The sequence below is a fragment of the Salmo trutta genome, chromosome 12 (assembly GCF_901001165.1).
Source record: "Salmo trutta chromosome 12, fSalTru1.1, whole genome shotgun sequence".
NCBI classification, from domain to species: Eukaryota; Metazoa; Chordata; class Actinopteri; order Salmoniformes; family Salmonidae; genus Salmo; species Salmo trutta.
Window position 1 is genome coordinate 84907696 of NC_042968.1, and position 24395 is coordinate 84932090.

A 24395-nucleotide genomic window follows, 5' to 3' on the forward strand; every position below is an offset into this window, starting at 1 on the left:
TTTACAATAAAGCTTTTAATACAAATTACTTTGAAAATATACACGTATTATTATTATTGAGTGGGATCAGAACCATTTCCAGGTATTTCCAGTATCAGCAGAAGAAACAATAGAAGCCATGATAACAGTAAAAGACAACAGTTTAATATTTATATATATTTATAGCTTTTCTCTTTCTCAGTTCTTTGTCTCTCTTTCACAAGACGGACCAACATGAACATGTGCACAGCGGGTGGCCGTCCTATCGCCTCTGACCACAGAACATGGGCCTTCATTTTCTATCCATTTCCCAATGATTAGAAGTGGAATCCCCACCGCTCGTCGAAACCCCCACCGCTCGTCGAAACCCCCAGCACGTAATCTATTGCGCACAGCCAACGTCCGTGTTGGTCTGTCTTGTCCTTTTCCAAAAACAAAAGCGCAGGAAACAGCAGCCAGTCTTTTACATATCTTTTTTCTCTGTAGGTGTTGACCCCTGCATTTGCCTTGTCCCCGTGTTACTCAAGCTGTTGACATGGGGTCTCTATTGCAGGTTAGATATGGCCCAAAGTCTCTTTTTTTTCTTCAAGTCAGACCGTCATCCTCAGTATTCTTCTTTGATAGTCATTTGTAGGGACGAAGACACTAGGCCACCACTGCTGCTGGTCACCATGGCAACATTGCTGGGTGGAGTAGGTGTTGTTGTGGACGCTGCCTGAGGCTGCTGCATCTTCTTCTTGTTCACTTTCCTCTCTTTGGCACGTCGATTCTGAAACCAGATTTTCACCTGTGGAATAAACAAAAGATTGGAGATAAGTGCTCTGTCGCTAGTCTACTAAAAGAGAGAGAGAGAGAGAGAGAGAGAGAGAGAGAGAGAGAGAGAGAGAGAGAGAGAGAGACTGCCTGCTGTGGTGTTGTGTCTGACCTGTCGTTCTGAGAGGCAGAGAGTGGTGGCCAACTCTGCTTTCCTCCTGATGGTGATGTAGCGGCTATAGTGGAACTCCTTCTCCAGCTCCAAGCGCTGGTGATCTGTGTACACCACCCGGTACTTGTCTTTCGTTCGGGTCTTACCACCTGCAACAGAGTCACAGTGTGGTCATCATCAAACTTCATATTGTGTGTGTAACGTAGAGATTAGAAAAAAACGACTTCTATGTTTATTTTAACTTTAACAGACGTTATGTTAATAGAATTTCTACCCTGTCCGTATTGTTTGCCATTCAAATCCGTAGCAAAAACTAGCTGAACAGAAATTTGCATAAGATTGAGATGCGATTCTCAGTAGGGCTTCACCTGCATTGGTCATGATGGGAGGACGACTGGGCTAATGCTACAATCAGATTTCACATTAACTTACATGCCGTAAATGACCGATATTAGATGAGTAAATAAAGATGAGACAGACATCTGTGAAAATGTGGTTTCTGCTTCATTTCATACATGAAACCTCTCACTAAAACACACACAGATGAACTAGCAAAGCTCTGAGATCAGCTAGTCTTTTTAATTAGGTACCGTAAATCAAAAGTCACTTCATTCTGTCCATAGTGAACGAGGGACCTAAGTGCAGCAGCAGCAACCAAGTTAAAGATTAAAATGTGTGAGCTGAGAGGGGGAGGGGCCTGCCTGTAAAGGCGCCAGGCCCGACCTGATGACCAGAGAGTTATCCAGACCATTAGGCTGTTGAAACACAGAACACACCCTCCTGCTCCCATCGACCCCTAACTGATTCTCTTCACCTCCTGATTCATAATAGCTACCTCTTCTCTGAAGACCGTTGTTTTCTAATTACCATGTTGACACAGACGGACCACTCCCAAACGGACGGCGTCTGAGGTGCATGTCTACGGGGGTATTGACCCATACAATCTCCATACTGCGTTAATGAAACACTGTACTGATTGGAGTGGCTCCCATCACTAGCGACAACAGGGTTTGCGTCACGAGGCTTCCAAGGGGCAAACTGAGACTGTACATAAGCATTTCATCTGAATGGCAGGTGTCAAAGCATCCTAAAAAAAAAAATGTAGAGGACCCAGAAATATTCAACAGTCTGAAAATATTCTCCCTTTCTGGAACCATCAACAAAAATACCAAAGCATTCAGGAACCCACGACGGGAATCCAAACGTGAAAAGTTTTAAGAAGTGGAAATGTTTACTTTGTATAAGTAGAGAATGCGGTTGACACACAATCTGCAGCACTGCACTTGTGTAACGATGTCACTGATGGCTGCTAAGATAAAATGGTTTAGCGGTGGAGGTTAATGAGACGTTCATGAGAATGAATGGTCAGCTGGCTGATATGATGAAATGGTTTAGCGGTGGAGGTTAATGAGACGTTCATGAGAATGAATGGTCAGCTGGCTGATATGATAAAATGGTTTAGCGGTGGAGGTTAATGAGACGTTCATGAGAATGAATGGTCAGCTGGCTGATATGATAAAATGGTTTAGCGGTGGAGGTTAATGAGACGTTCATGAGAATGAATGGTCAGCTGGCTGATATGATAAAATGGTTTAGCGGTGGAGGTTAATGAGACGTTCATGAGAATGAATGGTCAGCTGGCTGATATGATAAAATAGTTTAGCGGTGGAGGTTAATGAGACGTTCATGAGAATGAATGGTCAGCTGGCTGATATGATAAAATGGTTTAGCGGTGGAGGTTAATGAGACGTTCATGAGAATTAATGGTCAGCTGGCTGATATGATAAAATGGTTTAGCGGTGGAGGTTAATGAGACGTTCATGAGAATTAATGGTCAGCTGGCTGATATGATAAAGTGACATGGCTCTTGTCTAGAGTTAATCGCTAACATGGACCATAAAACTCCTCGTCTGGGACAACCAGATAACCACATGAACTGGAACGATACATGTGGGTTAAACATGTATTTTTGAACCGGCCAGGCCCATTAGGTGCAGTGAACTGACATTTATGGCAGCCCCAAGTCTGTGCTCCTGCTGCCTCTGTTAATCATAAGTGGTCCCAGGCACTGACAACAACTTGATTTCTGGTGGGTTTTCTATACAAAGAGAAAAGCTTTATACAGTGCATTCGGAAAGTATTAAGACCCCTTGATTTTTTTCACATTTTGTTACGTTATAGCCTTATTCAAAAAATATATTCAATATTTGTTTTCCTTGTCAATCTAACACAATATCCCATGATGACAAAACAAAAAAACTTTTTGGGAATTTTCAGCAAATTTATTTTTTAAAAAAAAGATACCTTATTAACATAAGTATTCAGACCCTTTGCTATGAGACACGAAATTGAGCTCAGGTGCATCCTGTTTCCATTGATCATTCTTGAGATGTTTCTACAATTTGATTGGAGTCCACCTGTGGTAACTTCAATTGATTGGACACGATTTGGAAACACATCTGTCTATATAAGGTCTAACAGTTGACAGTGCATGTCAGAGCAAAAACCAAGCCAAGAGGTCGAAGGGATTGTCCGTAAGCACAGATCTGGGTATGGGTACCATAACATTTCTGCAGCATTGAAGGTCCCCAAGAACACAGTGGCCACCATCATTATTAAATAGAAGAAATTTGGAACAACCAAGACTCTTCCTAGAGCTGGCCACCCGGCCAAACTGAGCAATCAGGGGAAAAGGGTCTTGGTCAGGGATGTGACCAAGAACCCGATGGTCACTCTGACAGAGCTCCAGAGTTCCTCTGTGTAGATGGGAGAACCTTGCAGAAGGACAGCCATCTCTGCAGCACTCCACCTATCAGGCCTTTACGGTAGAGTGGCCAGAAGGAAGCTATACATCAGTAAAAGGCACATGACAGCCCGCTTGGAGTTTGCCAAAAGGCACCTAAAGGACTCTCAGACCATAAGAAAGAAGATTCTCTGGTCGGATGAAACCAAGATTGAACTCTTTGGCCTGAATGCCAAGTGTCATGTCTGGAGGAAACCTGGCACCATCCCTACGGTGAAGCATGGTGGTGGCAGCATCATGCTGTGGGAATGTTTTTCAGCGGCAGGGACTGGGAGACAAGTCAGGATCGAGGAAAGGATGAACGGAGCAAAGTACAGAGAGATCCTTGATGAAAACCTGCTCCAAAGCGCTCAAGCCCTAAGACTGGGGCAAAAGTTTACCTTTCAACAGGACAATGACCCTAATCACACAGACAAGACAACGCAGGAGTGACTTCCGGACAAGTCTCTGAATGTCCTTGAGTGGCCCAGCCAGAGCCCAGACTTGAACCCAATCGAACATCTCTGGAGATACCTGAAAATAGCTGTGCAGTGACGCTCCCCATCCAACCTGACAGAGCTTGAGACGATCTTCAGAGAAGAATGGGAGAAACTCCCCAAATACAGGTGTGCCAAGCTCGTAGCATCATACCCAATAATATTCAAGGCTGTAATCGCTGCCAAAGGTGCTTCAACAATGTACCGAGTAAAGGGTCTGAATACTTATGTAAATGTGATATTTCAACAACAACAAAATGTATACATTTGCAAACATTCTAACATTCTAAAAACCTGTTTTTGCTTTAACATTATGGGGCATTGTGTGTAGATTGATGAGGGGAAAAAAATATTTAATACATTTTAGAATAAGGCTGTAACGTAACAAAATGTGGAAAAAGTCAAGGTGTCTGAATACTTTTCGATTGCACTGTATAGCCATCTCACTCTTTGGCACTAGGGTGGACAGTTTGGTCTAGGATTCACATGGCTTCATACTGCATGCTTGCAAATTCAGTACCAGTTATTTAGCGATCATCGGTGAGACCTGAAGGAGCTTGTGTGAAGGCTCCTGTGAAATAGGCCTGCTTGCTTGAACTGATGACATACTTATGTCCAAAATGTTAATCAAACCAAGATGCTGGGACATGTGTAGGCCTTTTGAGGATCTCAGGTAGAGGCCTTAAAGCATGTGTCAAACTCATTCCACGAAGGGCCAAGTGGCTGCGGGTTTTCGCTCCTCCCTTGTACTTGATTGATGAAATAAGGTCACTGATTAGTAAGGAACTCCCCTCACCTGGTTGTCAAGGTCTTCATTGAAAGAAAAAATAAAAACCTGCTGACACAAGGCCCTCAGTGGAATGAGTTTGACATCCCTGCCTTAGAGCAGTGGAACTGGCTTGGAGACCCAGAGTTGAGTTTGAGGGCCGTAGAGGATCAAACTTAAATACAGGCATATACAGCAAGTGAGTTAATAAATCTGTAGGAACAGTACACCAATGTGCTTCCATGCCCATTCAATTGAATTCAGTAAAATATGTATTTTTCATAAATGTCATGTCATATGATGTCAATGCCTGACGTAGTATATCAGCAGGCCATTATGACGCATAAGGAAGGTCTAGTGGAGGACAGGCGTGAACAAAGCGAGCGACATCAAAGTAAATCGACAACAAGAACTCCTGCCAAGAGACATAATGGCTAACAAAGAATTACAACATAGCAAACAATTCTAGAGCCCTACGATATACAAGAAGACAACCAACGGCCTAATTTGCATAACAAGATCTTCAAAACGCCAGACGATTTCTTTCATCTGATCACTTCCAGGTTAAGCCGTCTCAACTGGCTAGAGAATTCTTATTGATATTATATTATGAAACAATCCTGTAACATTATGAAATGTATCGGGGAGGACGAGGGATTGCTCACATAATAGGAGGAGCATAACATAATTGTGAAGTCTATAAGCTACACCAGACAAAATCAAAGATGAATTCGAAGATGATCATGAATATGGTAATAAAGTCATTTATATAGCCTAGACTATATTATGACTGTTATAGGCTATACTAGCCTATTACTTTTTACTGCACGATGATAGGCAATTATAATCATAAGCATAATCATTGAGCACTTAATGTAATGCAATTAAATTACATACCCTGGTTTACCCTCAACTTGTAAACAACATGACATAGGCCATATTATAACCATAAAACTCACGAGATAATACCACTCATTTATGACGGCATGTGAGGTGTGATTCATGAGTTCACAAAAGAATAGTGAGCATGAGAGGACCAACTATGCTGATGACCGCGCAAGATAACGTTTATGTCAGTAAACAATATGCAATGTCAAATACTTTGATGGGATCGAACAAATACTAACGAATGAATCATCTATGAACAACCAAGCGACAGCCAGGTAACCTCGTATTCCTTCTTTCTGAGTTGAATCATGAATTCGTCTCTGAATTCCGTGAACAGGTGCACGCATTTGGAAACGAAGTTGTTCTGGTTGAGCTTTTTCCTCTCAAGACTGTGCGTATAGCCTACAGTATTTCACTATCTGTGGTTTCAGAAAAAATGGACCAAAGACACAGAATTTGATACATTATATTTCATATAAGTGTGTGCTTTGCTACAGGTACGTTTAATTTAATACATATTTTATGATTTACGCTTTATTTTCTATGGTCTTATGGACAACAAAATTATACACTCCTTGATTACAAAAATGTATGAAATAACCTACCTAAATTTGCCGGTGGTGCGCTCCGCCTCATCCAATCATAAGGGTTTCTGCGCTGAGAAATGGGAGAGAGCTGACCTACAGATGAGTTGACAGACGGGAGAAGCCCGGGTTGTGGGACTGGAGAGAACTCTGGGGGGCTATAGCCAACTGCTCCCGGATTAGATGTGGACGGTCCTGTCCCTGGCCCATATGGCGACCAGTCTTCCCGGGTCGGCGGTGCGTAAACGGGGTTCCAGGCCCCAGTCTGGCTGTGGTGAGGGTCATTGTTAATCCCAGGAACTTGATGGTATCCGCTGAAATCCGAATACTGCGGAGGTGCGGGAACAAAGTTCTGATGGTTCAAGTTTAGGCTGGGATGTCGCACTGAATTTGGGTACATGCTGGGTTCCTTCTCCAAAAGATAACTCACGTACATATTTCCGAATGGTAACTCCTGCGCATAGTGTGCGTCCAGTGCGTTACTCTTGCCTCCTCTTCCCCGGGTTTCTGTTTAACCAAAGGCCTCCTCCACCTGGCTGGTCCACCTATACTCTTTAACTTATTGTTTGCTAGACACGCTGCCAGTTAGGAGTTGTCGCGCTGACGTCAACATTTTATAGCCCTCACCTCCCTCCCTCGCCTTATCCCATCAGGGTGGATTTGCATTAGAGAAGGCCCTGCATTTCAAAGGGAGCCGAGCACCAGCATCAAAGCCGTCCTGGGCGTCTAGAAGAATGCTACAAATCGCACAGGAGAAACCAACATGAGTTCGTGTTGATTTTCTCAACGGGAGAACCTGCTACTGCCGTGTCCGCATAACTTGTGGAATGAAATGGGGAAGGGTCGAGGAACGTAGTAGAGAGTCCTGGAGTGGCCATGGCCTTTTTCAAATGAACAGATAGCATAAAATCATGTTGTGCATATACATGTGCCCCAATAAATCCTTATTAAATGTAATACTACCCTCTTTAAAATAACTATATTTCCTTAGATACATTATGTCTTTGTGCTCTTCAAAATTCCTCATGTCTATACTTGTTTTGTGTGATATAATCTTTATAATATTAGGCCTATATATTTCTCTTTATTTCAAGAGATGACCTATATTTTACTCTCCCACTGCAGTTAGACATATTTCAGGTGACCTTAAATTCAAACTTATTAGGATGATATAAAACATGGAATTGGCCTGCTTCTTTGGAGTTAAGTCATCTAGGCCTATTTTTTCTGTGCTGGGCTGAAACAGACAGCGCGGCTCCACGGCTGTATTGAGGGGAATTTCAAACAGATCTCTGAGGTGATATGTCGGTCTAGTATCGTGCCCACCTTTTCACGACATTCTCTGTAAGGCCCCAATCTGGGAGGGTGTTGGCTGGGGGTTCTAAACCAGGAGGAAGTGGCTCGTGGAATATTTCGAATGTTAATACCACTCATTGCCCTCTCCATGCCCCCAGTTTATACCTCTCTGCTGTTAGTCATCCTTCTCTTACATTTACATTTACATTTAAGTCATTTAGCAAACGCTCTTATCCAGAGCGACTTACAAATTGGTGCGTTCACCTTATGATATCCAGTGGAACAACCACTTTACAATAGTGCATCTAAATCTTAGCTCTTGAGTTTTAGAAACTGAATTGAACCAGTCGGATGAAGAAACATTGCAAGTTTTTAGCAAGGTTTAATAAGGGTCACACAATTAACATAGATTTTGTGTCTAAATTTCGATACAATTGAAATACATTGAATTTAAAACGAAATAAGACTTTATAGCCAACTCACACAGTCAAATCATACAGTTTATTTTGTAGCCTAAACTTCGAATAATTAAAGAGGACATTAAATGGTCCATGCAGGTCATTGTAATTGATTCAGACCTTACTGTTCACGTTGTTAAAATAATTACTAACGAAATAGAACATAATATTTCAAGTTTTCTTTACGTTTTCTATTATTTATTTAGATCTAGAATTAAGTTTGTATGGGCCATTCAATTGAGTTGTCTGCTATTACAAAATATAATATCAAATGGTTTTTTTTCTTTAGATAAAGTATTTAAATAATAACGTTTTTAGATAAATTATTCAAAAATTGTAAATAACTATAGCGATTTAGAAATGAGCTATTTATTAAAAAAACATAATTTATGATTGATGAAGGAGATTCCAAGTATTATGTAATATGTCACTTTAATGTATATCCTTCCATAAAACAGATTTGTATAAAAACAGCTTCAACAGGTATAAATATTACAAACCAGAATAATTATATCATCAAATAATTAGAATGATAACAATATAGTAATAAATAATGAATTCAATGTATTTCAGTTCAGGTGACAGTTTTTATCATTCTGTCAGTATCAACCGAAAAGTAGGCCAACCTACCTTTAATTTAATTCAATATAATATAATGTAGGCTATTTATATCACACTTTATGGCAGTTTAACATCCAGCACTAGTCATTTTAAAACAGTTTAACATCCAGCACCAGTCATTTTAAAACAGTTTAACATCCAGCACTAGTCATTTTAAAACAGTTTAACATCCAGCACTAGTCATTTTAAAACAGTTTAACATCCAGCACCAGTCATTTTAAAACAGTTTAACATCCAGCACCAGTCATTTTAAAACAGTTTAACATCCAGCACCAGTCATTTTAAAACAGTTTAACATCCAGCACCAGTCATTTTAAAACAGTTTAACATCCAGCACCAGTCATTTTAAAACAGTTTAACATCCAGCACTAGTCATTTTAAAACAGTTTAACATCCAGCACCAGTCATTTTAAAACAGTTTAACATCCAGCACTAGTCATTTTAAAACAGTTTAACATCCAGCACCAGTCATTTTAAAACAGTTTAACATCCAGCACCAGTCATTTTAAAACAGTTTAACATCCAGCACCAGTCATTTTAAAACAGTTTAACATCCAGCACCAGTCATTTTAAAACAGTTTAACATCCAGCACCAGTCATTTTAAAACAGTTTAACATCCAGCACCAGTCATTTTAAAACAGTTTAACATCCAGCACTAGTCATTTTAAAACAGTTTAACATCCAGCACCAGTCATTTTAAAACAGTTTAACATCCAGCACCAGTCATTTTAAAACAGTTTAACATCCAGCACCAGTCATTTTAAAACAGTTTAACATCCAGCACCAGTCATTTTGAAACAGTTTCACCAGTTTGGACCAGTTAATGTTCTGATAATAATCTGACAATAATCTGTATATGAACAGTGGGAGCTTACTGTGCACTCTGATGAAGCATTGGTGGGGCAGAGTATAGTATAGTATAGTGTAGTATATTATAGTACAGTATAGTATAGTATAGTATAGTATAGTGTAGTGTAGTGTATTATAGTATAGTGTAGTGTATTATAGTATAGAATATTATAGCATGTTCTAATTATAGTATAGTGTTGTATATTATAGAATACTATATTATAGTATAATGTAGTATAGTGTAGTTCATTATAGTGAAGTATATTATAGTATAGTATATTATAGTATAGTATAGTGTAGTATATTATAGTATAGTATAGTATAGTGTAGTGTGGTATTTTATAGTATATTATATATAGTATTATATATTATAGTATATTATAGTACAATGTAGTATAGTATAGCATATTATAGTACATTATAGTATAGCGTTGTATAGTGTAGTATATTATAGTATATTTTATGTATAGTATATTATAGTATAGTATTTTATATTATAGTACATTATAGTGTAATATATTATATATCGTATAGTGCTACAGAGACTTTGAGCTCCCCTGTGTCTCACAGCAGCAGTTAGTGTTCTGATAATAATCTGACACTAATCTGTATATGAACAGTGGGAGCCTACTGTGCACTCTGATGAAGCATTGGTGGGGCAGAGTATAGTATAGTATAGTATAGTATAGTATAGTGTAGTATAATGTAGTACATTATAGTATATTATACTATATTATAGTATAGTATATTATAGTATAATGTAGTGTATTATAGTATATTATAGTGAAGTATATTATATATAGTATACTATATTATAGTATAGCATATTATAGTACATTATAATATAGTGTAGTATATTATAGTATATTATATATATTGTACAGTATATTATAGTATAGTATTTCATAATATAGTATATTATAATGTAGTATATTACAGTATACAGTGCTACAGAGACTTTGAGCTCCCCTGTATCTCACAGCAGCAGTCTACTCTTCCCTTCCCTTCTCTCTCTCTCTGCTCTTTTTCACCTGAGTAGCCGTCTGGGAGCACTGTGTTCTGTGTGACTGGTGATGTGTTCACCTGAGCTGTGTGAGAAGGAGGATTGTGCTATGCTGTGAGGTGACCTCTGTCTGGCCTGGACCCTGAGGGGGTTCCTCAACCAGGCTCAGGGCCCCAAGGCCCCTTGTCTGTCTGGCACAGTGTTTGTTGGGCACAATGACCTGAGGAAGATGCTCCCCTCTCTCCCGTCCCTCATGGTAAACATGCATCCCTCTATGCCATGCTCCCACTGCTTCTCACAAACTAGCAGTCTGCCTGCCTCCCTCTGTGTTTCTGAAATACATTACTGATTTAAAAACATGGTATTGATTTAGATGTGTATTTCATACTTTTTCTTGCTCTGAAATGTTTTTATTGTGAATTTAGATGTAATTTTTTATGGTATTGTTAAGAATGGAAATGAATAAGAATCATGAAAATTGGAAGAGGTAAGATAAAGTAAAACATTAAGTTCAAAGTAGGACTTGAAAGTCTTAGGTCACACTTCACAACTAGGTGTCACTTCCTGGTCAACATCACAGTGTCATGAAGCCAGTCAGGGGGAATGACCTGTGTGTCATGGAGACAGTGAAGTCCTGGCTGACTGACTGACTGGCTGACTGTTTGGGTGACTTCCTGGCTGACTGACTGGGTGGTTGACTGGCTGACTGGGAGACTGATTGGCTGACTGCCTGGGTGGCCGAATGTGATACTGACTGTCTGGGTGACTGGCTGACTGACTGGGTGGCTGACTGGGTGGCTGGCTGGCTGGCTGACTGACTGACTGACGGACTGAGTGACTGACTGGCTGACTGACTCACTGACACACTGACTGACTGGGTGGCTGGCTAGCTGGCTGACTGGCTGCTTTGCTGATTCAGTTCAATGGAACATGTGGAGAAACGAGTGTAGAGCCAATATATACATGTAATTCAATATAATACCAGCAGTGGGAGAATTCACATTGGATCATTTTTGTAATTCATAATTTGGGCATTTTTCCACATTTAATTCATTCTGAATGGCATACTCCATGACAATTCCAAATAAAATGTAATGAGAGAGAGAGAGAGAGAGAGAGAGAGAGAGAGAGAGAGAGAGATTAAAGGATTTTAAAAAATGAATTTGAGTACAAGACTATTAGGGAGCAGTAACAGTTTATAATTACAATAATCACTCAGATTTGTATTTTTCAATTGTGTGCAAAAGTGTTTTGTGCAATGGTATTGGTTTACAGTGAGGGGAAAAAGTATTTGATCCCCTGCTGATTTTGTACGTTTGCCCTCTGACAAAGAAATGATCAGTCTATAATTTTAATGGTAGGTTTATTTGAACAGTGAGAGACAGAATAACAACAAAAAAATCCAGAAAAACGAATGTCAAAATCTTTATAAATTGATTAGTATTTTAATGAGGGAAATAAGTACTTGACCCCTCTGCAAAACATGACTTAGTACTTGGTGGCAAAACCCTTGTTGGCAATCACAGAGGTCAGACGTTTCTTGTAGTTGGCCACCAGGTTTGCACACCTCTCAGGAGGAATTTTGTCCCACTCCTCTTTGCAGATCTTCTCTAAGTCATTAAGGTTTCGAGGCTGACGTTTGGCAACTCGAACCTTCAGCTCCCTCCACAGATTTCTATGGGATTAAGGTCTGGAGACTGGCTAGGCCACTCCAGGACCTTAATGTGCTTCTTCTTGAGCCACTCCTTTGTTGCCTTGGCCGTGTGTTTTGGGTCATTGTCATACCGGAATACCCATCCACAACCCATTTTCAATGCCCTGGCTGAGGGAGGGAGGTTCTCACCCCAGATTTGACGGTACATGGCCCCGTCCATCGTCCCTTTGATGCGGTGAAGTTGTCCTGTCCTCTTAGCAGAAAAACACCCCCAAAGAATAACGTTTTCACCTCCATGTTTGACGGTGGGGATGGTGTTCTTGGGGTCATAAGCATAATTCCTCCTCCTCCAAACACGGCGAGTTGAGTTGATGCCAAAGAGCTCGATTTTGGTCTCATCTGACCACAACACTTTCACCCAGTTGTCCTCTGAATCATTCAGATGTTCATTGGCAAACTTCAGACGGGCATGTCTATGTGCTTTCTTGAGCAGGGGGACCTTGCGGGCGCTGCAGGATTTCAGACCTTCACGGCGTAGTGTGTTACCAATTGTTTGCTTGGTGACTATGGTCCCAGCTGCCTTGAGATCATTGACAAGATCCTCCCGTGTAGTTCTGGGCTGATTCCTCACCGTTCTCATGATCATTGCAACCCCACAAGGTGAGATCTTGCATGGAGCCCCAGGCCGAGGGAGATTGACAGTTCTTTTTTTGTTTCTTCCATTTGCAAATAATCACACCAACTGTTGTCACCTTCTCACCAAGCTGCTTGGCGATGGTCTTGTAGCCCATTCCAGCCTTGTGTAGGTCTACAATCTTGTCCCTGACATCCTTGGAGAGCTCTTTGGTCTTGGCCATGGTGGAGAGTTTGGAATCTGATTGATTGATTGCTTCTGTGGACAGGTGTCTTTTATACAGGTAACAAGCTGAGATTAGGAGCACTCCTTTTAAGAGTGTGCTCCTAATCTCAGCTCGTTACCTGTATAAAAGACACCTAGGAGCTAGAAATCTTTCTGATTGAGAGGGGGTCAAATACTTATTTCCCTCATTAAAATGCAAATCAATTTATACAATTTTTGACATGCGTTTTTCATGATTTTTTTGTTGTTATTCTGTCTCTCACTGTTCAAATAAACCTACCATTAAAATTATAGACTGATCATTTCTTTGTCAGTGGGCAAACGTACAAAATCAGCAGGGGATCAAATACTTTTTTCCCTCACTGTAGTTAGGCATGTGACTATTTCATTTCCACGAGATTTAATGTTCAGGTTTTCAGACATGTAGTTGTGCTATTTTCTATACTTTGGATACAATAAAGAGGGATACACTCCATTTTCCATTTTATAGCACTACAGTATATTATCTATTTTAACTCAAGACACACAATTAGAGGACAACTTTATTATTAAGCTTCATTTATTTCTTATGCTTATAACTAAATCTATGACATCAATTTATTCGTATAAATCAATTATGTGAGAATTGTTTTCAGGGCAGTGTTCTCCAAAGAAGGGCAATTGTGATTTATTTTATACACACTTTACACATTCTGCATTCAAAGTTTTACATGAATCTTTTATCAACTAATGCTTGGTCCCCCAATTTTAAATGAAAATGTCATCACATTTACTAATCTTTTAATTTATAACTATATCCACACAGTTGTAGATGGAGCATTTTATTGTTGTGGTCATAAAAATAGTCTGCGGTCGTTATGACCCTATGTGAAGGCTTTATCATGTGAAGTACCCTCTGTCTCCCCCCTGTGGCATCAATGAGGAGCAAGCCATTCAATGGGGTGTATTTATTACACACACACCGTAGCAAAACGTTTTGCACCGTAGCAACAAATGTGGTGGATTGGACAAATGTAGGTAGTTAACTCCCAATTTTGTTTTGTTTGCTTCTGTTAGCTTCCCTTTGGAACACACTAAGTGTGTGCCCTGAGGCCCCTACTCCATTACCACATACTGTATCTACAACACAAAATCCATGTGTAAGTGTGTGTATAGTGCATATGTTAACATGTGTGTGTGTGTATGCATGTGTCTGCCTCTATGTTTGTGTTGCTTCACTCTGATTTGTATGTTACTACAACATGCTCTGGTACTAGACACATCAAATGGCTTCCAATGTCTTTTCATGCTTTGAGCACTCCAAATTACATTTTTCTTTACCACTCCTTATTAAAGTCATACATTATTCTCTGGATAAACTGGAGGGTAACAAAAGTAAGACTAATGTCACCACTATCATTTAAAGGTGCAGTGCGGTCATAAAAACATCCTGTGGCGTTCTGCATTAGCATCGAACAGCCCCCGTGATATGCAACTTTTCAGGGAAGTTAGAAACCAATATACACAGGCAGTCAGAAAAGCCAAGGCTAGCTTTTTCAAGCAGAAATGTACTTCCTGCAACACAAACTCAAAAAAGTTCTGGGACACTGTAAAGTCCATGGAGAATAAGAACACCTCCTCCCAGCTGCCCACTGCACTGAGGATAGGAAACTCTGTCACCTCTGATAAATCCACTATAATTGAGCATTTCAATAAGCATTTTTCTACGGCTGGCCATGCTTTCCACCTGGCTACCCCTACCGCGGTCAACAGCACTGCACCCCCCACAGCTACTCGCCCAAGCCTTCCCCATTTCTCCTTCTCCCACATCCAGTTAGCTGATGTTCTGAAAGAGCTGCAAAATCTGGACCCTTACAAATCAGCCGGGCTAGACAATCTGGACCCTTTCTTTCTAAAATGATCTGCCGAAATTGTTGCAACCCCTATTACTAGCCTGTTCAACCTCTCTTTCGTGTCGTCTGAGATTCCCAAAGATTGGAAAGCAGCTGCTGTTATCCCCCTCTTCAAAGGAGGGGACACTCTTGACCCAAACTGCTACAGACCTATATCTATCCTACCCTGCCTTTCTAAGGTCTTCGAAAGCCAAGTCAACAAACAGATTACCGACCATTTCGAATCCCACCGCACCTTCTCCGCTATGCAATCTGGTTTCAGAGCTGGTTATGGGTGCATCTCAGCCACGCTCAAGGTCCTAAACGATATCGTAACCGCCATCAATAAGAAACAATACTGTGCTGCCGTATTCATTGACCTGGCCAAGGCTTTCGACTCTGTCAATCACCACATCCTCATCGGCAGACTCAATAGCCTTGGTTTCTCAAATGATTGCCTCGCTTGGTTCACCAACTACTTCTCTGATAGAATTCAATGTGTCAAATTGGATGGCCTGTTGTCTGGGCCTCTGGTAGTCTCCATGGGGGTGCCACAGGGTTCAATTCTTGGGCCAACTCTTTTCTCTGTATACATCAATCATGTCGCTCTTGCTGCTGAGTCTCTGATCCACCTCTACGCAGACGACACCATTCTGTATACTTCTGGCCCTTCTTTGGACACTGTGTTAACAACCCTCCAGACGAGCTTCAATGTCATACAACTCTCCTTCCATGGCCTCCAACTGCTCTTAAATACAAGTAAAACTAAATGCATGCTCTTCAACCGATCACTGCCTGCACCTGCCCACCCATCCATCCAGCATCACTACTCTGGACGGTTCTGACTTAGAATATGTGGACAACTACTAATACCTAGGTGTCTGGTTAGACTGTAAGCTCTCCTTCCAGACTCACATCAAACATCTCCAATCCAAAGTTAAATCTAGAATTGGCTTTTTATTTCACAACAAAGCATCCTTCACTCATGCTGCCAAACATACCCTCGTAAAACTGACCATCCTATCAATCCTCGACTTTGGCGATGTCATTTACAAAATAGCCACCAATACCCTACTCAATAAACTGGATGCAGTCTATCACAGTGCCATCCGTTTTGTCACCAAAGCCCCATATACTACCCACCACTGCAACCTGTACGCTCTCGTTGGCTGGCCCTCGCTTCATACTCGTCGCCAAACCCACTGGCTCCAGGTCATCTACAAGACCCTGCTAGGTAAAGTCCCCCCTTATCTCCGCTCACTGGTCACCATAGCAGCAACCACCTGTAGCACACGCTCCAGCAGGTATATCTCTCTGGTCACCCCCAAAGCCAATTCCTCCTTTGGCCGTCTCTCCTTCCAGTTCTCTGCTGCCAAAGACTGGAACGAACTACAAACATCTCTGAAACTGAAAACACTTATCTCCCTCACTAGCTTTAAGCACCAGCTGTCAGAGCAGCTCACAGATCACTGCACCTGTATATAGCCCATCTATAATTTAACCCAAACAACTTTATTTATTTATTTATTTTTGCTCCTTTGCACCCCATTATTTCTATTTCTACTTTGCACTTTCTTCCACTACAAATCTACCATTCCAGTGTTTTACTTGCTATATTGTATTTACTTTGCCACCATGGCCTTTTTTGCCTTTACCTCTCTTATCTCACCTCATTTGCTCACATTGTATATAGACTTATTTTTCTACTGTATTATTGACTGTATGTTTGTTTTACTCCATGTGTAACTCTGTGTTGTTGTATGTGTCGAACTGCTTTGCTTTATCTTGGCCAGGTCGCAATTGTAAATGAGAACTTGTCCTCAACTTGCCTACCTGGTTAAATAAATAAATAAATGTGATTATCCTGTGCTTTATATATATTACCATACTATGAGATTGGAATAACACTGTGAAATTTGGAGAAATATGATAATGCATTTTTTTTTAAGAGCTGTTTGAGGGTTTTTGGGTGGGGTTTGTGGACCGCCTGGTGACATCACCAATAACAGAGAGTTTGCCCTCATCTCTGCCAATAACAGCTAGTTTACAGGTTACACATCCCTCACATTAGGCTCTTCCAATTAGGTCTCTCAGACGACTTCCCAACACTTCTAACTAAAGTATTGCTTAACAAATTGCATTTAGCTAAGAACGATTTAGCAAATTTTTGTACTTAATTGTTACCTAGCAATGATTTGATCTTTAGATAAAAACGGCTGCTTTGGACATTTATGCTTGATGACATGTAACATACACCCACCATAAAGGCAGCAGTAGAATATGTTGGCCTCTGTCTGCATGCTGCGTAGGGAGGTGACCATTACCCCAGACACACTGGTCTAAAACTGGTCAGGTCAGCAATCGGGGTCTGCCTCATTTCCTGTCTGTGTGTCCTCCACAGAGCAGAGCCATGACAAGCACTGCTCTGTCAGAGACAGCAGGAACATACTAACATACTTACCACTACTAACATCTCTCTACAGCAGTACTATGTGGGAAATTCCATATGAATACGATTCCATACACAGTTCAGGTAAATTAGTTTGAAGTGGGATCTCCAAAAAGTCATAAGTATTGAAGTACTGAATTTAGTGTCACAGTTTCTATTATATTAGCTAACGGAGGATGGAAAAGACACACACGCACACACGCACACAAAAATCCCACATATAAAAAAGAAAGCTCAGCTGTGCTGGCGAGAGCCATTAATTCTCTAGGCATCCACTCACATCCTGAATAAAAAGAAGGGGAGAAAAGCCAAGATTGAAAACAGATGCAGACAGTATCTTCCAGTAGAGCTTGGACCCTCAAAGAAAAGCAGGCGCCCTTTTTTTCTCCCACACTCTATGGGAATGGAAGAATATGGACTTTCAAAGCGACATCAGACTTCTGCCAATAGATAAGCTTTGCCTTTTTTTATTGATGTATTTCTTGTCCTCTTTTTGTTAGAATGGACACAGCAAGTTTAGCCAGAACCGCCGTCCTATTCAAGGACGAGGAGAAACTGTTGACCCTAATGGCTTCAAGAAGATTGTTGGATATTGCGGGAGTTTTTATGAACGCATAAGAGATGACTTCTCATACACTCTCCTGAGGCACACTCCTGACTGAAGGTTTCTACCCGTATCTAACTGCAGATTGAAGGAGCTCACTCAACATCACTCTCCTGAGGCACACTCCTGACTGAAGGTTTCTACCCGTATCTAACTGCAGATTGAAGGAGCTCACTCAACATCACTCTCCTGAGGCACACTCCTGACTGAAGGTTTCTACCCGTATTTAACTGCAGATTGAAGGAGCTCACTCAACATCACTCTCCTGAGGCACACTCCTGACTGAAGGTTTCTACCCGTATCTAACTGCAGATTGAAGGAGCTCACTCAACATCAACATCAAGGATTTCTCTCCAACTCAGAAAGGATACAGGAGCACAGATAGCTATCCTACTGGTCAACAGACAAGACACAGTGTTGAAAAAGGTGGACAGGCACTCTCCCAAGATAAGTGACGGCCATATTGTCCTCATCATATTTCTTGTTCTCTCTCTTGTTCTAACACGCAACACAACAAGGGGGGTTTCACGGCTGCTTCTCTCTGTCTGCAACCAGCCCAGACTAGTTTGCAACTGCCAACCCACACATTTGTCTGTGAGACAGTACTGGTTTCTCTGCTTTCAGCATTACAAAATCCCCAACCCTTTGATGGGTGACATGCTATCCACATCCTGATCCGTCTCTCTTGTGGTATTGTCACACTCTGATTTTTTTCTTCTAATAACTTGTCTCTCAGTGCAGCTTGGATACGTATCCTCTGCTGTGCATTTCTATGCCTCAGGCAAGGCAGCTAAATGATAACAGGAGGATTTTGACAAGTGTTTTTTTCCAGACATGAGTAAGAATACTCAAACTATTTCAGTTACATTGACAAGATGGTCAAACTTTTTTCCCAAGATGGATGAAAGGAAAACAGCATAAAGTGGGTTGAGAACCACGACAACCACAAACGTCTATCTGTTGAAAGAGTTACTGACCCACTATGCATATCACTCCCCTCCTACAATGGGGGCTGGTCAATAACACATGCTTGGATTTAATTTCAACGCCACAATGGTCAAAGAAAACGTAGATACAGTACGTTACCTTACTGTTGCACAATGCACCATAAGCCACGCAGAGCTCATTATATATATTGACTACAGTGGAGGCTCCTCCGATGAGGAAGAGGAGGACCATCCTACTCTGTGAATTTCATAAAAATAAAATTGTAAAACATTTAAAAAGTTATCCTTTTTAGATACAATTATACTAAATATAATAACATGTCACCAAATAATTGAAACACAAATAATTTATACACTATTTTGCAAAAAAGGTCTACAGTAGCCTCAACAGTACTCTGTGGGGTAGCACCATGGTGTAGCCGGAGGACAGCTAGCTTCTGTCCTTCTCTGGGTACATTGAACTTTCACTATCACTTATTTAGCAGCAAATGCAGCTGGCTAGTTCAGTTACTCAAACACCCAGCTCAACCAGAGGGATGCTATGTTAGCTAGCTGGCTATGACTATCCAACACAACACTGGAACTCTTCCAAGTCAAGGTAAGCTTTTGGTTTAACTAAGTTATTGCCACCGGGGTCCATTGTGTAACTGCTAACTGACTGTACAATGTAACTTTACTGCATGATTGTAGTGGGTTTACTAACGCATTAGTTCTATTAGCTATGCTGACTAGGACGATACTTTAGCTAATATGGTGATAACGGTGTAGGCTGTGTGTAGCGGTTTGGCAAGGAAAGGTTTTTTCGCCTGGTCACATACAGCTGATGTGTTGTGCATTGAAGTCCACAAGCGAAGGGAAGAGGTGAGAGGAGGTGAGCGCATAAATGCGAGAAGGAATACAACGTGGCTGCTATGAACGTGAACTGTGTTTACTCGTGATCAGGGGTGTATTCATTCCGCCGATTCTGTTGAAAATAATTTTCTTAAACAGCAGGAAAATGGTACAAAACGGGGATAAACATACCTGAATTTGTCCAATAGAAACTTTTGTTTGCAACTGTTGGACTAATGATTACACCCTATATCAGCTAGACACAGACAAGAGTGTGAAAGGCGATATTGAGTCACTGTCTGTCCATGTGTCACTGTCTGTCCCCTCAGATTTGTCTCTCGACCTGTGTGCACCTGTAAACGTTCATTCATTCATAGGCTAGGTTGTAGCAACCTCATTTTGAGTGTCATGTAGTAGCCTAAACCTATCGATGTTACATTGAACTGGGTGAATGGAAAATGAATGACAGTCATCCAATATGCTGTAAAATAAATAAGGCCATGCTCCTCCCTCATCTTAAACGGCACTGACCACCACTGATTGATTATTCAACTGCGATTTCAATTGCATAACTGACCGACATTTTATTATTCCATACACCCTTCCGTCTTTACTAGCTACTTAGTTTCCTTCACAGGTAACCTCAATGGGAGGGGGGGAGTAACAAGACTTCACTCAACTAAAAACAATGGCTTAAAATACTATTCTCCCCCAGAACTGGGTATACTGCATTATAGGCTGTCAAACCATTACTGTAAAAGCACCACCGACCCCTTCCGTAAATCCAGACAAATGAAAAATGCATGAAAAATGTGTCAAATTAATTAAGGCCTTGTTTGGGTCACAGATTAACACATGCTCAATACTGAAAACTACAAATGTGCCTCTCAATCAGGGTTGGGGAGTAACTGATTACATGTAATCTGATTGCAAAAAAAAGTACTTTTAAATTCAGAAAGGGTGTAGGCTGTGTGTAGCGGTTTGGCTTGGAAAGCTTTTTTTGCCTGGTCACATACAGCTGATGTGTTGTGCATTGAAGTCCACAAGTGAAGGGAAGAGGTGAGAGGAGGTGAGTGCATAGATGCGAGAAGGAATACAATGTGGCTGCTATGAACGTGAACTGTGTTTACGCGTGAGATTACGTTACTGAGGTTGGGTAATCCAAAAATTGCCTTAGTGATATCAATTTTGGAAAGGTAACTAGTAACTGTAACGGATTACATTTAGAAAGTATATATATATATATATATATATATATATATATATATATATATATATATATAATGTTCTGTTCTGAAGTATTCATGGAAATGTTGTGAGGACTGTATACTGATGAAACTCCCAGTAAATGTGAGCCATTGAATGTTGTCCTGTAAATAGCCTGCTTCACTTTTATTTAGCCTGTGGGAAGTGTGCCATACCCCATGAGAAGGTTTGCAGACTGCTTTTGAAACAGCATATTCCTAACCTAAGCAAAGCAAAACGTACATGGACTGGAAATATCCCAGTAATGGAGTCATTGCGGTGCTAGATTGGATACGTGAGTGTAAGCCATATGAAACAGAGGTTCAGTTTCTTTTGCAGCCTCTCCAATAGGAATAACATTAGTGGGTAGGGTGCCACGGGCTCAGCGTCTGTTGGCTGGTTACGTCTGGTGTGTCAATCACTCGCCGCCACACAAGGGAGCAGGGGTCGTTGAATGGAGACCAAGGCGCAGCGTGTATAGTGCTCATTCTTTGATTTTTAATGAAAACACTTCAACAACAAAACAATAAAACGACCAACAACAGTCCGCTAGACTAAACAGAAACAACCACCCACAAAACCCCATGAAAAACAGGCTGCCTAAGTATGGCTTCCAATCAGAGACAACGATAGACAGCTGCCTCTGATTGGAAACCATACCTGGCCACAACATAGAAAATGACAACATAGAATGAAACTCTAGACAACCCACATAGAAAACAGAAAACCCAAAACACATAGACAAAACACCCCCCTGTCACGCCCTGACCAATCTACTAGGGAAAAATGACCTCATACCAGGGTCAGGACGTGACACATTAGCCTGAGACAACCCATACATACCTTCACCAACTATGCTATATTTCAAATATCAATGATTTCGAGAAAAGGCCATGACAACATAATGTTCCTATGAACGAATGGAAAAGATAAATCGTTACATATCATTACTTACAAACAGAATTGCTCTCAAAAGGTTACGAAAAAAATATTTTTATAAAGCAGAGGAAAGACTTGTTGGTTGGGGGAGTGAATTCTCAGAAGCAGTATGGGAACCCCCAGCTGTGACTTCTCTATTTTGACTGTGAGCTTCCATTTCACAGACCTTACTTGAGTTGACATGCTCTGTACACTCCCAGTGAACCCACTCATTCCGGGCCCTGTTTCCGAGCCGTCGTTGCGCCTTATTGTTGCCAGACCATGGCAAGGCCTCTACACTTACAATCAAAATCAAATCAAATGTTATTTGTCACGTGCTTCGTAAAGAACAGGTGTAGACTAACAGTGAAACGCTTACTTACGGGTCCTTTCCAACAATCCAGAGAGAGAAAAAAATTAAATAAATACACAATGAGTAACGATAACTTGCCTATATACACAGGGTAACAGTACAGAGTCCATGTGCAGGGGTATGATGTAATTGAGGTAGATATGTACACATAGGTAGAGATAAAGTGACTAGGCCCACCATTTAAAAACCTAATATAGTGAGTCTCACATTATTCAAAGGCCTCTCTCTACACAATTTTACTGACTCCATCACGTTTGTATTTTATTTAACATGATTCCATCACATTTTTGTATTTTATTTAACATGACTCCTTCACATTTGTATTTTATATAACAGAGTGTATCATCAATATAGCTGGCACTATGGAGGTGGGCGTGGCAAAGGCTTTATCTTTGGTGGCCATCTTTCCAGGTAAGAAAAAGCAAAATGTGTTTTTACACTGTAGTTACATTGTAATCGATCAAGACTGTGTCTGTGTTGTTATTCTCATTATTTCCCAGTGCTCCTGCAGTTTTGTCCAGAGAGCCTCAGTCTGGAGCTTCAGCCCAAGTGAAAAGGAGGTCACACTGAGCACCAACTCCTCCTTCACAGTGGTCTGTTCAGGTTGGAGCCAGGGGACCTGGAAGTCTGCCCACGAGCCCAGCCTGTAGGGAGTGTCTGTGGAGGACAGAGGAACCACCAGTGTGATGGTCCTCCACAACATCACCTGGAGACACTCTGGGAACTACGTCTGTGAGGAGCCCTCGACAGAGGAGACCAAGGACATAGCAGTGTTTGTACCGAGTAAGACTTAACACCCTGTATGAACCTTCTACTTTATTTGTATTTTTTTAAAGGAGTGGGACAGTTCCACTCCTCATGTCTTTGTTATTTTTTTATTTGATGGCACAGAGGTTGAGAGGAGTGACTGTTCTGAAATAGCAGTATGATGTGATCCAGAGGCAGCGGCTTAGACAGCTAGACCGTCCTAGGCTATCCTAGACCATCTTAGGCCATCCTAGACCATCCTAGGCTATCCTAGGCTATCCTAGACCATCTTAGGCCATCCTAGGCCATCCTAGGCCATCCTAGGCCATCAATCTCTTCTATTATAGGAGGACTATGGAGGGACAAGCTGTGACATTTCAAAGTTAATACAAATCAGTGCTGGTTTCAGAATTGACTTCCCTTCTTCAAAGTCTAACATGTGGTGGACATGTACCTGATCTCTGTCCTCCCCCTCAGACCCGGACGAATGGTTTGTTCCCCTGGGGCCAGGAGTAGTGATGAAGGAGGGAGAGGAAGGTACCTTTCCCTGCGTGGTGTTTGACCCCGGCGTTAACGTGACCCTGTATGAGCGGGCCAGCCAGGCCCATGTGGAAGGAACATATCATCCCAGTAAAGGGATCACCGCCATCCTGAAAGACAGCTCCTACATCTGCCGAGGTGCCATGAACGAAGAGGAGAAGGCGTCCCAGGTGTATTATGTCTACAGCATTGTGGGTAAGGCTCTTTGTCGACACAACCCACAAAGTGAAACTTCGACCAAAAGGAAGAGCGTCTCAACAGATGTCTTAAAATGGTCTTTAAAAAGCTAGCTGTAAAATGCTTTTGAAGACCAGCCCGCATGAACGTTGGGCCTGTTATGATGTCCTCTGTCTTTCCGTTTTATTCTTTACAGTCCCCAAGTCCATGAACACCTTTATGACTCTCTTAAAGATGGTGCTGAAACAAGGCGAGGCCTTGATGGTTAATTGTACTGTAGAAAAGCAGAGAAAGTTTACTTCACATGGGAGTTTCCTCGTAAAGAGGTGAGTGAACTAATGGGTGAAGGATTATATGCAGGGGTGCAACTTTCACTGTGGACCTTTCCCCCCCCCACATTCTGAAATTGAATTTTTGTCCCCACCAGTTTTATCATTGTAATGGACGCCTCCAAGCGGTCGGGCAGGCTGTTAAGAGTGTTTATCCGACTGGATAAAAAAAAAAAAACTTCTAAAACCAAAGTTGTGCCCC

General features: G+C 41.3%; 2 protein-coding genes and 1 pseudogene across 2 annotated transcripts; 2 read left to right on the plus strand and 1 right to left on the minus strand.

Annotated features, from left to right (window-relative positions):
- LOC115204518 (homeobox protein CDX-1-like) lies at positions 1-7024 on the minus strand. The gene is made up of 3 exons (XM_029770167.1): positions 6443-7024; positions 905-1053; positions 1-766 (listed from the first exon to the last, which is right to left on the minus strand). The coding sequence occupies exons 1-3, from the start codon at positions 6855-6857 to the stop codon at positions 584-586; spliced, it is 747 nt and encodes a 248-aa protein (XP_029626027.1). The 5' UTR covers positions 6858-7024; the 3' UTR covers positions 1-583.
- Positions 5744-24150, plus strand: LOC115204520 (platelet-derived growth factor receptor beta). Its single transcript, XM_029770168.1, has 4 exons — positions 5744-6112; positions 22737-22811; positions 22901-23183; positions 23625-24150. The coding sequence occupies exons 3-4, from the start codon at positions 23087-23089 to the stop codon at positions 23975-23977; spliced, it is 450 nt and encodes a 149-aa protein (XP_029626028.1). The 5' UTR covers positions 5744-6112; positions 22737-22811; positions 22901-23086; the 3' UTR covers positions 23978-24150.
- Positions 23802-24395, plus strand: part of LOC115204517 (platelet-derived growth factor receptor beta-like) — a 4471-nt pseudogene continuing 3877 nt past the window's right edge.